At 45.3% G+C, this 17625-nt stretch overlaps 1 protein-coding gene across 1 annotated transcript; it reads right to left on the bottom strand.

Moving 5' to 3' along the window:
- Positions 1 to 1740: 1740 nt before the first annotated feature.
- Positions 1741 to 16834, bottom strand: LOC123246939 (zinc finger protein 420-like). The gene is made up of 4 exons (XM_044675711.1): positions 16470 to 16834; positions 16218 to 16291; positions 3538 to 4560; positions 1741 to 3453 (listed from the first exon to the last, which is right to left on the bottom strand). Exons 1-4 carry the CDS (start codon positions 16832 to 16834, stop codon positions 2339 to 2341), a joined length of 2577 nt encoding a protein of 858 aa, XP_044531646.1. The 3' UTR covers positions 1741 to 2338.
- Between the last annotated feature and the right edge of the window lie 791 nt (positions 16835 to 17625).

The raw sequence follows: 17625 nt of genomic DNA, 5'->3' as shown, positions 1-17625 counted from the left end.
GGGCAAACACTTATGAACTGGACTTCCACTTGATGCCACCAATGACACAGTTCTTACCTGGGTTTGTCTTCTCTTCATTGTTCTTAGTTTGGTTAGTACCTCATTTATATTCTAAGCCTTTTCAACTTTACTGTGTCTTACTGAAATCTCCAGCAGGCTTGGAGTCACAAAGTCCTGCTCTGTCCAGGCCATCACAAACCTAAGGCTTGTAACACATCTCCCCAACTTTTAGCCTAGCCTGCCTAGTCACTAAGAGCACCTATCTGTGAAAGAAGGCTGGTGTAATCCCAACTGAGACCAGTCATGATCCTTTCTTTGCAGAAGCATAGAGACCAGTGGGCATAAATGGGCTATAGAGCCCCTAGACAGAAAGGGCAACAGCTAGAAAAGTGAAAAGCTGGTGGGTTTGATTGCTCTAGCAGGGAGAGTACCTCCCAAAGCCATATCGGAAATGTGCAGGTGGCTGTGGGCTGGAATGGGAGCTGGCCTGGACTACTTGGAAATTCCTTGAGACAGCTGACTGCATAAGAAGCTATTTTCATAGTTGCTAGTCTTCCATGAGGTGCTTGTTTGTAAAATATGGTTCATGGACTGACTACTTACTAAACTGGCCAGCTATTCTAAAAGCACAGTTGACATCTGCTCTGTGTCAGGACACACATGATTTGGAGGAGCTGCTGATACTCTAGGAAGTACAGGGATAGGGCATTTTGAGGCTGATTATTTAGAAGACTTTGATAACATAAAATTAGAATGTTTCTGAACAACAACAAAAAAACCAAACAATGCAGCTAGAAGATATGGTGGAATGGGGAAAATTGGTGCATCAAACATCTTTCATAAATCTGAGAGCTAAGATGGAGGTAATCAACATATGTATAAGACCAAGAGTCCAAAAGAGGTAAGTGGTCAATAATAAAATATTCAAAAGAAATTAAAATGGTAAGCCACCGTTAAGAGAGAAATGCCATTTAAACAACTCACACTTTACCTCAGGCTCATTAATTGGTAAAGGTGATGATAAAGGAAATAAGACCACGGAATCCAGGCTATAGAGAGGAGAAAAACTTCTAATATTTCGACAATCAGTCTGGAATTACAAGAGAAAAATCATCCAAACATTTCCTCTTTTTCACTGATCCCATTACTGGGGATTTGTGTAAAGGGATCCATAACAGAATTGGCATATATATATATATATATATATAAAACACAGCATTTCCTACTACTTAGTAGGAGGAAGGAAAAAAAGCACTCCATCCACTGGGGAATGGCTAAACTGTAGCACACAAATATAATGGAATATTATTCTGCTCTATGAAATCATGACTATGAAAATTTCAGAGAAACAGAGATTTAGGATCATACAGAGCCATTAGAGTCCCCTCATTTTGCAAATGAGAAAAACAAGATCCAAAAAGGTGCTGTGTCCACCTTCACATAGATATTTAAGTAGAATTCTAACTCATTCCCCCCCCCCCCTCCAGTATTCTTTGCACTGCATAGACTGATGCAAAGGCAGAAAGCAGAACCAGGTAGATATAATGCACAATGATGAAAAACTTAACAGAATTGTCCCAGGGGGAGGAGGGGGACGGCTGAATTTAGAGGAATCACAATGACCAAATTTGATATTGGAGATAAGAGTAGGAAATATTTTCCTTCTCTTTAGAAACAGAGGATTGTGATGGGTACAGAATATTGCTTCAATGGTCAGACACTGTCATTTTACAAACCTAATTTGTTTGACTGTCTTTATTGTAAAGAGGATTCCACAGGGATGAAAGCAGGGGAAGATGATCTATCATTGCTCAGGGGTGAAAAAAGTAAAAGGCAGTAATTTAACTTCTTTTATAGATAGCAGTATCCCCTGTATTTAAGCTTTTGCCAAGCTGGTGTTTCTACCTTTCTGGATTAACATAATTTATACAACTGAATGTTAGCTCATGTGGCATACAGAAAATGGGGTCAACTCCTTCCCAGAAGGGGGGACTTGGTCACAAAGCTTGCTGTTAGTATATTCAACCTTACCCCCCCCCCAAAAAAAAAAAACCCAACTACTATTAAGGCTGTAACCAGTCTAGTGGGAATTCTCTGTATTTTTGATTCCACAGAACTGCCCTCAAAGGACAGACTACTCTCCAAGAGATAGCAGTCTGTGATAAATTTAATTATAATTTAAATTTCCACCATCAGTATCCCTGGTTTACTCCCTATTAAACACATCTGTGTTGAATCAAGCTTGAGGTCTGACAAAGGTTTTCCTCACTATCACCACTTTTCCAAGTATAATATTCAATATTGAAAATGTTGTGATATCCCATAAAACAAATCATCATTAATCTAGATTTTCATTAATATGCATTTCCTGCTGTTGAATATAGGCTGAATTTTGGCTGAATGATTTCTCACATTCATTGGGTTTGTTCTCTTTAGTGTGAATTTTCTGGTGTTTAATAAAGACTGAATTTCGAGTGAAAGACTTCCCACACTCATTACATTCAAAGGGTTTGTGATCTTCACTATGAATTTTCTGGTGCTGAGTAAAGACTGAGCTTCGACTGAAACACTTCCCACACTCACTACATTCATAAGGTTTCTCCTTAGTATGAGTCCGTTGGTGTTCAATTAGATGAAAAGTCCGATTGAAGGATTTTCCACACTCATTACATTTACATGGTTTATCACCAGTGTGAACTTTCTGATGGTCACGAAATGTAGATTTATGCCTAAAGGCTTTCCCACATTCATTGCATTCATAGGGTTTTTCATCATTATGGATACTCTGATGTTGAACGAGATGCTTTCTCAGACTAAAAGCTTTCCCACACTGATTACATATGTAGGGCTTTTCTTTGGTGTGAATGATCTGATGTCCAATTAGAAGTGCACTTCTACTAAATGATCGCCCACATTCACCGCATTCATAAGGTTTCTCTCCAGTGTGAATTCTCTGGTGTTCGATTAGACGGAAACGTCGGTTGTAGGATTTCCCACATTCATTACATTCATAGGGTTTCTCTTTGGTGTGAGTGATTTGATGTCCAGTGAGGTACGATTTCTTACAGAAAGCTTTCCCACATTCATCACATTTGTAAGGTTTCTCTGTGGTATGGATTCTTTCATGCTCAATAAGAAATGAACTATTGCTAAAACACTTGCCACACTGGGTACACTCATAGGGTCTCTCCCCAGTGTGGATCTTCTGATGCCGTATAAAGCCAGAATTTCTAGTAAATGATTTCCCACATTTATTGCACTCATAAGGTTTCTCTCCAGTATGAGTTCTCATATGTTCAAGAAGTTGTGAACGGTGGCTAAAACTCTTCATACATTTTTCACATTCATAAGGTTTTTCTCCAGTGTGGATTCTCTGATGGTCCAGAAGCCGCGACTTGCGCCCAAAGGCCATACCACATTCACTACAGCCAAAGGGCTTTTCTCCTATATGAAGTTTCTGATGATGGAAGTGACACGAACTATCCCTGAAGGCTTTCCCGCACTCAGTGCATCTATAAGCTCTCTCTGGAGCATGGCTTCTCTGATGTTCTGTGAGGTACCAGGAACGTCGGAAGGTCTTCCCACACTCCTTACATGCATAGGGTTTTTCTCCCGTGTGAATCCTCTGATGTTCAATAAGGTATGAATTACGAATGAAACCTTTCCCACACTCACTACAATGATAGGGCTTCTCTCCAGAATGGATTTTTAGATGCTGGAACAGGCTTGAGCGATTACTCAAAGTTTTTCCACATTCATCACATTTGTAGAGCTCTCCTCCTGTATGGATGAACTGATGCCGAAGGAGGCTTGAGCTATTTCTGAAGGCTTTCCCACATTCACCACATTGGTAGGGCTTTTCTCCCGTGTGGATGAGCTGATGCTGAAGGAGGCTTGAACTGGTACTAAACGCCTTTCCACACTCCTCACATTTGAAAGGTTTCTCAGCAGTGTGAACTGGCTGATGCTCCAAGAGATCTTGGCTTTGATGGAAAGCTCTCCCACATTTGTTACATCTATAAGGTCTCTCTCCGGTGTGGATTCTCTGGTGCTCAGTGAGGGTCGATTTCCTCTTGAAGGCCTTCCCACACTCATTACATAGAAACGGTCTCTCTCCACTATGGATAACCTGATGTCGGATGAGGTGATAGCTTCGGGTAAACCTTTTCCCACACTCATAACATACATAGCGGCCTGACCCACTGTGAATGCTCTGGGGCTGAGGGAGGTGGGACATGGAAACTAAGTGTTCTCCACCCTGACATCCATAGGATGCCTCATTAGTTTGGAATACATTAAATCCAATGAAGGCTGAATTCTGGCTATTGAAAAAGTCCTCATATTCATTAAGCAGGCTTGATTTTTCTTCTGCATGGAGGAAGAGATGACTGTTAGGATCGAAGATTCTCTGTTCTAAAGTTGTCTCTTGATTCAGACTGAAAGAGTTTCCATATTCGTTTAGTATGTCCGGTTTTTCCTCTGCTTGAGAAAGCAGATCATTGTCGTCTACAATTACATGCTTCAATGCTGTCTGCCAATTCCATGGCTTGTCCTCACCACCTAAGGGGAAAAAAGACCAACCATAAAATGAGAATATGGGGGGAAAAGAGATGCAGATGTTAGCCACTTTGGGGGATGAAAAATGAGGAAAAGAGAAGGGCCAAGAATACAACCAGGCCAATGTGAAAATGGTCTGATGACTTCAAGAGACAGAAAAAGCCCAAAGTCTTCACTTGGATTCCAGATTTGCCTCAGGTGATGGAGTACTTTGCCTACCAACAATAAATGGCCACAGAACCTACAAAATCCAGAATTTCAGAGTTGAAAGAGACCTTGGAAGCCTACTTGGAAAAAAATTCTGAACATGACACCAAATAAAAGGAGCACTTCCATTTACAAGGTAGGAAAGAGGGTTGTACATGAAACTGTATTACACACAACTCATTTTTCCTATTAATTATAACAAATTCAACACATAGTTTTCAAAGTTCATAACTGTATTCTTTCATCCCTCCTTGGTCTCTAGCTGCCCCCCCTCCTCAAATTGTAAAAAAAACAAAACCCTGGTAACAATCATGCAGTACGCCTGCCTGTCAGGAGGTGCGAGGCCTCAGAAGCTCAACCACCCCTGAAAGGCGCCCCTACTATGACCTCCCCTATGAAGACTATCAATGGTGGGGGCTGGGGAAGGGGCTGCTGCCTCTCACTTTTAAGTCTAAACTCCCCCCCCCCACCAATTGCTGTGAATTTTGTCCTCTGACACCAATCTTCCATAGGCGAGCCTGTTTCTAAGTCTTCTTTCCTCCTGGCCAGTAGTTTCTGAAATGTGGGCTTGCAGCAGCTTTTTGCTTTTGCAAATTCAACTGTAGCATCCCTGGCAGTTAGGAGGTTTAGAATGTTAAAAAAAAAAAAAAAAAACAATTGGAGCCTGAGGCTATAAATAGTGCTGAAGTTCCAACTGAAGGGCTTTTGCCTGTTGGCTTTGGCTTTTTAGCTTTGCCTTGGCCTGTGCCTTTGGGGCATTTGGACCTAGTCTGATTTCTCTGGACCTTTCCCTGATCTCTCCTTTTACATCCCCACTATTTCCCCTGAATTTCCCTTTGAGCCCTGGGAGGAAGGGTGGTTTTGGTTGTTGGACATCGTGGGTTTAGTTTTCTGTAGGCAAGTAGGACATCCTAAATCAAGCCATCCCTTATTTATTGATCTGGTAAATACTTCAGAGCAGTCAAACCTTCCTGACTGGGAGAATCAGCCTCTCTGTCTCATCCTCTCCTGTGACCCTTCCCCCAACACCAGCTTTCTCCCTAGCAGCAGCTATAAACCCTGGAACCCTCTTTCCCTTAGCTTTCCTCTTTCATTAATAAATCCCCTTTGTTACCTACACAAAAGCCTCTGTGAATTATTGTATTGAAGATTAAGGCAAAGGCTGAAGAGGGAAGAGATTACTTTCCTTTATTTCTTGAGGGAAACCTAGGTATCCATCTTGGGCAGGAAGTAACCAGCAGAGACTTCCTGAAGACATCAGTTTCACTGGCAGGGAGGAGCCCTTTTGACTCCTTTCTCAAGGGATTTTAGAAATTAACAAGAGAAGCCCTCCAGCCAGATCTAAAACATTTCTGACTGGCCCAACTCCTTTTGTATCAGAGATACTTTCCCTGCCTGAAGGCTCCAGCTTATTTCTCCCAGTACCCTGTCTCTAGCCTCTGTGATTAGCTTGTTTGAGCAGCCCTCCTGTATACTCCCATCCATTCCCTTACCTTCCTATATACTACCTCATTCATCCCTACACTCAGCTATCCCTTTCATTCCTATTTCCTTTATCCCTCCTCATTACCAAGATTGCCCAACCATCTGCATAACACTCCCTTTTCTTCTTCACAGCAGTGCCAGCCTGACCATTGTCTCCTCCTGGGAGGCAGGTCAGGGGCTGCTGCCCCACCAGTGATTTTGGCTTTTTGCTGACCACTTTGGAAAACTGCCACATATTAGATTGGGCCTAGAGTTCCGAGTTGGGCACTCATTGTGCCAGCATGACAGGAATGGCACAAGCCCCAGGCCTGAGAAAACTTTCCTGGTGGCAGCCATGATTCCCCAAGGTTGACTCCGTCTGGCCATTCAGCCCACTCTGGACTCTCATCTCCCTGGACACTTGGTCATCAGGCACGTTGCCAGAACTTGGGCCATCATCTGTGGCATCCCCCTTGATCTGCTGCCAGGAAGTGAGCCTTGTTGATTAGCTCTGAGGAGCTTCCTGAAGAGTTATGACCTATACGCAGGACTTCTGGAGGGGGCTCAATGGATGGAGAGCCAGGAGGTCCTGGGTTCAAATGTGGCCTCAAAACACTTCCTAGATGTGTGACCTCAGCCAAGTCCCTCACCCCTAATGGCCTAGCCCTTACTGAGCTTTTGTTTTGGAAGCGACACTTAGGGTGGCTCCTAGAAGGAAAGGTGAGGGCTGTCCAGAGGGAGCCTTCTTTCCCCAATTCCAGGCCAGGCCACTTCAGAGAATGTGGAAAACCTCATGGGGTAGTCCCTTCATGAACATGGGTGAGCCAGGGCTGGTGAGCTTTCCTCTGGGATTAGGAATGTGAGTCTCAATGGCTGTGCCTGTCTGCAAGTTGTGTTCAAGCTCAAGGTAGCAAGATCCCTGCAGTAAGACAAGGGGAGGCTACTGTTAGCTGCTTCTCAAGGAGCTTCCACATGCTGAGGCTTCTCCCAAGATGGTCCAGAACCTTCCAGCTCTCCCAGCAGCAAGTGCAGCACATTCTGCTGGGTCTTTCTTTCTCCCAGGGCTCAGAGCAGGTCTGGCATGAAGTAGGCATCCAGTAAAGGTTGGCCGGCTATTGAGCAAACATGTCACTGGATCAGAGAACGACCAACACATTACAGACAGAGACCAGCCCCAGGTCCCTTGGCCGGTCTGTGCCAGAGGCAGGATTAGAACCTAGGCCTTTGTAGCGCTTGCCACTGTCCTGTGCAGCACAAAGGCAGACCCCAACCAGAGGTCCAGCAGCGCTCAGCTAGGATCACAGTGGCACATATGTGAGCTTAATGAACCATCAAACAGGTCAAAGAATTTTGGGACAGAGAGACCAGCAGGTTTCATGGAGGAGAGAAAGGTACTCCTAGACCTAAGAGAAAGCCTAGGATGACAAGCAGGGCCAGGCCAGGGATGGGCAACTGAGGGATCTGCCTGAGGAAAGGCCCGAGGTCACTCAGGCCAAACTTCAGTCTACAGAAGGCAAGAAAGGGCCAGGAGGCAGGCCCATGTGGGAGGCATCTATTTGGTCCCACAGAGAGAAGAGCCACAAGACGAGGGGACTGATAGTAGGAGGTGACAGTGATGGTAGCCTCTGTGTTCTGAGGGAGAAGGGGTTGGATGTGGGCAATGCTGGGGAGACACTGGTGGGGTCTGCATTGGGAAGGACTGGAAGGGGTCAAGCTCTGCTTTGGGGTGCCAAGACAGACAGCAAAGGGAGAGCCAGAAAGAGCCTGTGGGGTCCAGAGGAGAGACACTTGGCCACATGGACGAGGAGGGATGTCCCCGAAACCCTACCCTTCCCCCAACCTTAAAGTGTCACTTCCAGCTCCATATTGAACTCCAATGAGATCCATATGGTCTTCAGAATGGCTTCTGGTGGGATGGCTGCCTGTGTCTGGAGGGTGCTACGAGGACTTCTGGGGACATGGAAGGCAATGCCTGGTGGGAAGCTCACGAAGGCTATGGGGGACATCTCTGAGGAGCCCTATGGCACATGTTGGCTACTATAAGGAGAATATTAGAAAATTAGGATTGTTTTATTAGTTTAGAGATAAGAAGTAAAGAAGCTGGCTTGAGGAAGAATTGGAGTTTGAAGCAGAGCCAAGTGAGAGTGTTAATGTCAAGTGCTGACAGTGTAACCAGTTTTCTGTGGCAGTTACTCTCTCGGGTGTGGCAGTGGCAGTTGGGCTCTGGCAGCTGGCAGTTGGGGAGTTTTTTCTCTCAGGGCTGGAGGAGGTAACATCTTTGCCTCTCTCTCACTGTCTGAGGGAAAGGCCTGAAGGAGCAAAGCGTTTTCTTTTTCGGATTTGGGAAACACTATTGACTATCTATTGCTGTTTTATAGATTGACTTAACTCTGAGAAGACCAAAGAAACCCTGGTCTTTGGTTTGGACTGACTCTGTTAAGGTTCAGAGTCCAAACTTGATTCTTGCTAAGGCTCAGCCAGATAGCCTGTTATTTTTATAACTTAGAGGCAAAGTTAAGAATTATAAGGATAGGGGGAAGCTGGGTAGCTCAGTGGATTGAGAACCAGGCCTAGAGACGGGAGGTCCTAGGTTCAAATCTGGCCTCAGACACTTCCCAGCTGTGTGACCCTGGGCAAGTCACTTGACCCCCATTGCCTACCCTTACTGCTCTTCTGCCTTGGAGCCAATACACAGTATTGACTCCAAGACGGAAGGTAAGGGTTTTAAAAAAAAAAATTATAAGGATAATAGTGGTAGTTTTATTTAGAATAGTATAAATTTGGGTTAGTCAGATCAGGAGGGATTAGTGTAGCCTGTGAAACACAGGAGAAGCAGTTCCTTGTGGAACCAGGGAGTTTTAGTTGGGTGGAGTTAGAATCCCTTAGAATTAGAAATCCTTTTTATCCTTATATATTTTAAATAAATATTTTATTTTAAAAATAATAGTCTCTTTAGTGTTCTTTGAGCCTGGCTCTGAAGGGAAGTTCATTTATGAGCTTTACATTACTTTATCACTGAAGATACTTTTGATTACATCTATCAAAAGTATCAGAAACAGTTTAAACCTGTATTTCCATAGTTTTTGTCCTTTAATTTTGTAGCTCGCCCATTATTATTTTTACACTACCTACCCTCAGTCTCCTCAAACTTACTGTACCCCAAAATTTGCCCTTTGTGACTGGGCTACCTGTCTGAATGGCCATAGGCAGAACCAGCTCTGGGGTATTGGAGCCCTCCAGGGTGACGCTGGGCAAATCACTTCATTACAAACTCTTCCCCTCAATAAGCATCAAGTGTGTGCCAAGCACTGTGCTAAGGGTCCTATAAGCTACACTCCTGCTGCTTCCCGAATCCCACCCTGATCAACGGTCTTCAAGGCCTGTTGAGAGTTTGTCACTCTAGAGCCCTTCTACGGGGAGGAGGAGTCATCTGCACCAGCCCAGGTTCCACCTCAAAGGCCATGATGAGTCCCCAGTCAGTCTCCAGATCAATGGCACCAGCACCAGTGACAGGCCATGTTGTAGGAAGACTATGGAGAAGCCAGTTGGAATGTGTCCAGGACAGAGGACGTAGGAAGGATCCACGTGGGAATTAGCAGAAGGGATTGGGGGTGGGGAAGGACTGAGCCCAGAAAAGTCAAAGCATGTATGCACATGTGTGTGTGTGCGTGCATATGCACGCAGAAGCACAAGGGTACACTGAAAAGCCTGTTCCATGGAAGGGGAATTCCTTCTGCTCAGTTCCAGAAGGTAAAATCAGGGTAAGGGAGGCCCAATAAGGCTCAATGTCAGGATTGACTCCCCAGTAGTCGGGGTTGTCGCAGAGCAGGAGAGGTAGCCGGATGACCACCTGTTAGGGATGTGGAAGGTGGGCCAGTTTTAAGATTCCAGCAATTCTCTCATAATCCAAGGTGAGCAACTTGGGGCAGAGACCTTTGCCATCCACCAGGCTCCACAGACCAGAAGGAAGATACGTATCCTCCTGGTTGCCCAAGTGCACCATTCCCAGGGGTATCTAGCCACTTTCTCCACGATCATCTCCTTCTCTTTGTGAAGACAGGATTAACTCTCCTCTTGTCTATTTTTAGCTAATCAAATCAAGAACTTAAAAGTACTCCTACTTCCCATTAAGTATGAGAGTTCACAAGTCACTTAATAGAGTAAGTGACATCTCCAAAGGCCACTGCCTGCCCCCCCACCTTGGGCAGTGCTAGGCAAATTGAAAGACTGCCATTGGTTTCTGTGAAGGAGGAGGAATGACAGGAAGTGATGTGGAAAAAAGGGATATAAAAAGACACTAACATGGTCTAGCATTCATTCCTTTTCTGGCTTCTAGGGAGATTGATTCCCTTCCTGGCATTTGGAGATCTTTTCCCTGGATCGTGCATTAGCTTGCTATGTGAGTAAATGAGATTCCTAACTTAGCTTTGGAGGCTGTGTTGGTGGAACCGTGGCTGAAGACAGCACTGGGAATTCTGGCTGAGGATTACTGGGACAAGGGACATGGGGAAGCCCCTGCAGGGCTGAGCCTCACTTCATTGGAGAAGGGCTGGTAGGTTTGTTAAAATCTGTCTCTTTAGCTGCATTTTTCCACTTTTGCTCTCTCCACCTCTTTGGAAATAAGCTGCTAAAAATAATTTTGACTAAAGCTAAAATATTTTTAAATCGGTGACCATAATACTACTTTAGAATTCTCATATTTAGCATAAAACCTAAATTTAAATTCTTACACCTTCCTCTTCCTCCCAGGGCAGGCCTTCTCTGGACACCTTTTACGGAGAGGAAGACTAGAGCTTTCTTGAAGATGGGTGCTCTTTTTCTCCTGCTCCCATCTACTCCAATCTATCCACACAAACCACCCTCGGGCCAGACTGGGTCAGAGTGCCCTCCACCAACCAATACATTCTCATGGCTCATCACTCTTGACATGATGGATCAACAGTCTATCTAGTCCTTAAATTCTGGCCTGACATTCACCCAAAGGGAGGTAGAATGAGTGCTAAAACTCTGCAGAGAATACAGAAAGGGAAAATAAGCCGATACTGGATCAAATGAGAATCCTGTGGATTTCTAAGAGAACATGGAACAACAAGAAGTCCTAGAACACTTCTTAAGAGAAGAAATTAGGAATGACAATATGGTAGAATGTTTATAGCTTTCAAAGCAGAAATAATGAACAAAATAGAAAAACTGGAATCCACAGGGGCTCCAGAAAAGGCAAGAGAGAACAACAGATTTGGAATATGAAAATGCTGAAGTAGTGAAAAATATGGTAGAAGAGGCCAAAGGTAATCATTTTTTTAATTCCTAAAAATATTTCTTCTCTCTCCCTCTTACTGCCCCCTACCCTTAACCAATCAAAAAACAACAAAGTAAAACCCAGTCCACACACAGTCCCCCCTTCCCCCTGTAAGGGGGAAAAAGGGGTCTTTTGGGTTCAATATATTAAAAGGTGGTTGCCAGGGGAAATTTCCCCAATTAAGAAATAACCTCAAGTCAAAATTGACTTTTATAGGAAATTATTTACAATTGAGAAGAGGTAGAAGAAATAAGGAAATAAGAATCTAACACGGTAGGTAAATTACTATGATCCTCTAATTAATCCAGGTAGATCTAATTAACCCAAGCTGAGAGTCAGAGAGCCAGAGGCCCTGAGGTGAATGAAGCAAAGCTTCATTCACAGAGTCTCTATTAAAGGGAAGTTCCTTAAGAGAAGTTCAGGAAGATGCAGCCTTTAAACTCACCACGTGGACTTCTAAAGAAGATATTGAGAGCAGTCTCACCAGGACCTCAGTGTTCCAGCCAGCACTCTTCCATGAACCAAGAAAGCTAGAAAAACTGAGCCAAGCTGACTGAGGTCTCTTTTTAAAAGGGTCACTTATGCGTCACACTTCCTGTGCCTCCCTCCTAGTTTGTGTGTCCAATCACAAAAGACCTTCTTTTAGGACTGCTTAGGGGGGCAGTAAGTCGATTCTGATTCGTCACCCACTCTAGCACATGTGGGTTACAGACCTCCCCAAACTGGAGATGTTCTCACCTTTTGTGATTAAATCTAAAGATGGGCAGTGTAGACTTAATCTAATTTCACATCTCCCTCCAATGCAGCTTCATTTTGGGTTTTGAGGCCATCAGCTCTGGTGGAGTTGGGTGAACATGTGATCTCCATCCAAGCCAGTCACTGACCTTGAAGACATTCTATCAAGGGAAATGGAAGAATTCTAGGTCTGCTGGAAGAACAAAGCAAATGAAAAAAACCAAGGTCCTTACTGCAGGCAACAATACAAGAAAGCTACCCAGAACTTCTGGATTCAGGAAACAAAGTACCATCAAAGAACCTACGAGTCCCTCCAGAAGAATAGAAATAAAACACAATCCAGCATAGTGGTTAGAGAGCTACAAAAGAAACAAAGCATGACACCTACCAAATTGCAAAGTACTCAAGTGAACAAAATCCCAGATAGATATCTTAAATGATCCAATCACAGGAAGAGAAAGAAGGAACCACAAAAAAAATGACCAAAGGAAAAACTTCTGGTCCAGATGGATTGAAAAATTCGAACTTATTTTAAGTAATTTTAATTACTGAGCAAAAATGATTCTCAACAGGTGAGAAAATCCTCTAGCAAACTTGTTCTAGGAGACAAAATACAGTCTTAATACCTGAGCTAGGAAAGGAAAAAGTGAAAAAAAAAATGGATTTGCAAAAAAGAATTAAATTTTGGCCAAAAGACTTGCTACTGACTAAAAAACGAATCCCTCCCAAGCTGGGAAAAAAAAATCACTTCTCAAGCTGGACATGTGCCTGGCATGCAAGGATGGTTCAACATTAGGAAAATAACCAGTATAATGAATAATCCCAAACATTCAAAACCAAAAGCTGGTATTTATGAAGTAAAGAAACTAGATGCTTTCCCACTAAGGGAGGGATTCTCTGCCACCCCTTGACTCCACTGATGACTGGAAACTGTAGCAAGGAAATTAGGATATTGGTTAAGTATTAGTTAAGATATTTGAGAAGAGGGGTCTCTGAGATTGTAGACAAGGCAGAGTGCTGTGCGTGAGATCAGAATTTGGAAGGAGAGAAGCAGGAAAAGTTCTGACAGTTTGCCAGTTACTGTCACTCACTCACTGGCTTCAGTTAGTTGAGTCTCTCTCTGACTTCTGGTGAAGACAGACATCTCAGACCTTGCTCTTTGCTGGTGAGAGGGAAGAGAGAACTCTGAGACCATGTGAAAAGGTTTTTACTTTCCTGATGGGGAGAATTCATCTTGGAGAAAGAAGCTGTCAGATCGGCTTTGTTGGAGAACAGTTTGAAGGAGAAAAACTGAAGGTCTGTTTACCTGGACTCTGGGCCATCTCAGAGTTATCCTCTGTCAGCTGGCCTCTGCCATATGGGCCTGAATGACTCTGTGCTCACCTGGAGACATCTTTACCAAATTAAGTTATTTTAATCAGGATTATAGTTAGGTTTTAGTCAGATAGCGTGTTATACCCGTGGTAAGCAGTTTTAGTGTAGCCTGAAGAAAATGAAGGCTTTGCCGCGAGGCAAATGTAGAAGGTGGGGTTATATTTAGTCCCTTTTTAGCGTTAAGGCTTTCCTGGTTACTAATCCTTATATTCCTAGCTGTTAAACAGGATTTTGTACAAATACTTAGTCTCTAAGAAAGTATATACTGGCCTGGTGAAGGAAAGTCACTCCTGGCTTTCTTTCAAAATGGGGAGCTGGAAGGTACTTTGTAAGCATTAAGCAAAGTATCCTGCCACAGCATCCTCCTCGACAACTCCATGAAATAACTATCTTCATTTCAAAATGCTGGCAACAGAAAGGACAAGCAGAAGAAACGGTGGTACGTCTATCTGAAATGACATCAAAGGCTTAGGCAATCAGCAAGGAAATTAGAGGAGACAACGATGAGCTTCCATACGATTTTCAATTACAAAATAACCTCCCCAAAGTCAACCACTTTCTATAAAAAGTCAGAGGTGGTGCCAAAAGGGGAGTCTCACTCCAAAGAAGTACAAAATGACTGCTCGGGGTCGATCTGCCAAAGGACACTCAGTACCTGATGAATCCAATAACAAAAAGATCATCCAATCAAAGACAATTTCAATGAAAGCTCATGGCCAGGCAGTGCCAAAGGTCCGAGTGACCCAGCCACTGAAGCTACCTATCATTCCGGTGTTGGAATGAACAAAAGTTGTCCTGATGCTTTTCTGGAGAAAGGAAAGATCCTGGGGATGTGGGGAAATAAGGTAGGAAGGAAGTGGCCATCCATACTATTTCCAGGCCTCAGACCACGAGCAATCATCCCAGCCAGTGGGCCATGGTTAGCCAACAAAACTATCTGTGGAACGGGCTAGTACTAGGACCAAGCACAGCTTGCACTTGTATAGCCCTTTAAAGGACGGGAAGCTCTATGCATACAATTTCTCCCATCCTTCTCTTGAGGACAACCTGGGGGTGAAAGTGCTGTCATTGTCCCTATTTTACAAGGGAGGAAATCGAGGCTGAGAGGGGCTGACCTAAGGGTTCTGAGTCCAAGTCTGATGCTCAGGCCACTGTCCACCAAGCTGCCTAGACTGGACAAAGGAGATTCAGGGAAAAAAGGGCTTCAATAACCTCAGGGAGAACCTTCTGGCAGAAAATTGGGCTTGGACCAATGTCTTCCATCGTATCCCAACATCAACTCAAAACTGGTCTCAATGAGGGAGACTGCCATGGGGAGGGGGCGGATTCATCGCCAACCAAAGAATCAAACAATCTCTGTCTGTCCATGTGATGGGAAAACTTGCTCCTAAACAGAATCACTGACTGAATGAGAATGGCTTTGGGGGAAGGGAGGAAGCAGGTGGCAGGTGAAATCGTTTGTATGTCTTTAAAGGCTCTGCACAGACAACCAAAGCCATTCTCCTAAAGCAGGACAAATGAACTCTGCAACTCCGCGGAAGAACAGCCCAGATCACTACAAACGACTGACCCATGGAAAGGGTCTGAAAGCAATTTGGAACTCTGCCCACAAATGAGCCACCTGTGCCAAGCTGGGCCTTCGAGAGACCCAGAGGAAAAGGCCCCACAAGCAATGGTGGCCACTAGCTTGGCATATCTGTGTGCCCTCAGAAACCACGAGGCACTTTGGGAGGAGGCTGGGAAACGTCTGGGAACGAACCGGCAGGTACAACCATTTCCACGGCGCCAGTGGAAAAACTTTAGAGCTCTGGCAAATGCCAGGATGGGCATCAGCCCAAAAGGCTGAAGATGAAAGCAGCCCTTCATGCCTGCGGAGGACACGTGACTGGGCAGCTACAAGCTGGGGGGCTCCGTAATGGCGGTAGAGGATGTGAGGGGGGTGGGAATGCCAGGTCCAGCTGTAAATTACACCTACAGAATAGAAAAATACAAATGCTGCCTCCAAGTAAGAGAAAGTTTGCTCGCCCCCCCCCCTTTTGAGTGTGTTCTGGGCTGGCTGGTGAAGCCAAGGGATCACCTTTTGGGGGGGGGGGTGAATTTTAAAAACAATTTACACCTTAAAAATAAAAAAAAAGGCAGTAGAAGGAAATGTTGATTTTCAGTTTAAATTTGGGGCAAGGGATGAGGGCCAGATGGCAGGAAGGCCCCAGTTCCAATGTGGCCTCAGGCACTCACTAGCTGTGTGACCCTGGGCAAGTCACTCAACACTGCTGGCCTCATTTTCCTCCTCTGTCAATGAAGCTGGACTAGGACTTGGCAGGCTAAGCCCAAGTGGGATCACGGAGTCAGCTAGGCCTCAAATGACTGAGCAAGAAACCTTTCCGGGCCGCCTTCCTCTCTGGGGACAAGACTCCGCAGGGAAACTGAGTCCAAACCAAACCCAGGAGCTTAACCAGGCCAGGAGCCCCATTACCTTCACGACCCCTGCTGGGCCTTCCCCAAGTTACTCCAGAGGGAGCTGGAAGGGGGCGGGGCCCAAGAGCTCCACCACTCCCGCCCGGCTCCAGCAGTCCCCGCTCACCCTCTGCTCCTCCAGGCTGCAACTCCTGGGCCAGCCCCTCGGGCTCCACCTTCACCGCAGGGAACAAGTTTGGCCTGGGGACCCCAGGCTCCGCGAGGCTCAGCATCTGCGGAGGGGACAGACGACAGAGAGGATGGGGGAGGGTCAGGGAAAGGGGAGGAGAGAAGCCAGAGGAGTGGCAGGCCCCTCCCCCCACCCACTGCAGGTCCGAAAGGAGACGCCCATCCTGGCTGGGACAGGGCAGGGTCTCACCTGGCGGGGTCGGACGGCCCCAAGGGCTGCCACTCCACTGCCCCTGGCTTGGGCGTGCCTCCCCCTCCAGCTGTAGGACACGCGGGGAGAAGGGCGCAGACCCCACGGGAGGAGGCCCCGCCGCCGCTACCGCCCCCAGGACACCGACGTGGGGCGGGGAAGAGGCGGGGCAAATCCACCCGGGAGAGGCAAACAGCCGAGGGGCCCCACTCGGGATGTACGCCCACAAACCATGTGCACCCAGCAAGGGGGACAGGAAGTGCCCGGGTTGCTCGAGGGTCCACGGGGAGCGAGGCTGCTCCCCCAACCCCGCCGTCCCCCCTAAGATCCCATTTCCCGGGCGCTCTAGGCTGCTGGGAGGCCATTCCGTCTCTATGGTTCGGTCCAGGCCGAGGTGAGCGACCAGATTGGGGTCACGTGGGCGCAGGCTCCTCCTCCCTTTCGCGTGCACTTCCGGGCCGCTCTAGGATGCTGGGTCTCAGTGGTACTGCGGGAGGGGTGGGGCGCGGCGCCCGGGGAAAGAGGCCCCTCCCTCCCACTGAGCTCACTTCCGGCCTGCTCTAGGCCGCTTGGAGGCCCTATCATTTTTTTTTTTTTTTTTTTTTTTTTTTTTTGTGAAGCATTCTTTATTTCTTTGCATCTTAGAACAGGTGATGGAATAATGGTACAAAATAAGACATACATTTTTTTCAGACATGGCCAACATATTGATTTGTTTGCTTGGCTACAGCTACTTATTACAAGGAAGGCCTTCCCTTTAGTAGGGATAGAAACTGAGTAATTATCATAATGATGCAAGAAAAAAAGATTATCAGTGAAACATTTTATATTTTAAGATATACAGAAAAGAGCAGAAGTTCAAAAAGGGACAAAGACAAGCAGAGAAGTTTTCTTACTATCATATTAAATATAATACATACAATCAATCAATATTTTCATTAAGCGCCTACTATTATATGTGCCAGGCATAAACATATATAAACTATACATAATAGTTTAATTACAACTCTCTTTTCTATTCTTAATATTGAAATGTTCATTTTTGATATAAGAAAAAACATTCCATTTTACAGATAAGCTCTGAGAAATTACATGATTTATCTATGACTATAAAGCTAGTAAGTATCAGAACTGAAAGGCAAACTCAGTTTTTTTT

This window comes from Gracilinanus agilis, chromosome 4, assembly GCF_016433145.1.
Source record: "Gracilinanus agilis isolate LMUSP501 chromosome 4, AgileGrace, whole genome shotgun sequence".
Classification (NCBI taxonomy): domain Eukaryota; kingdom Metazoa; phylum Chordata; class Mammalia; order Didelphimorphia; family Didelphidae; genus Gracilinanus; species Gracilinanus agilis.
Note: the sequence above shows the minus strand (reverse complement) of the source record. Positions and strands in the feature narration are given on the sequence as shown.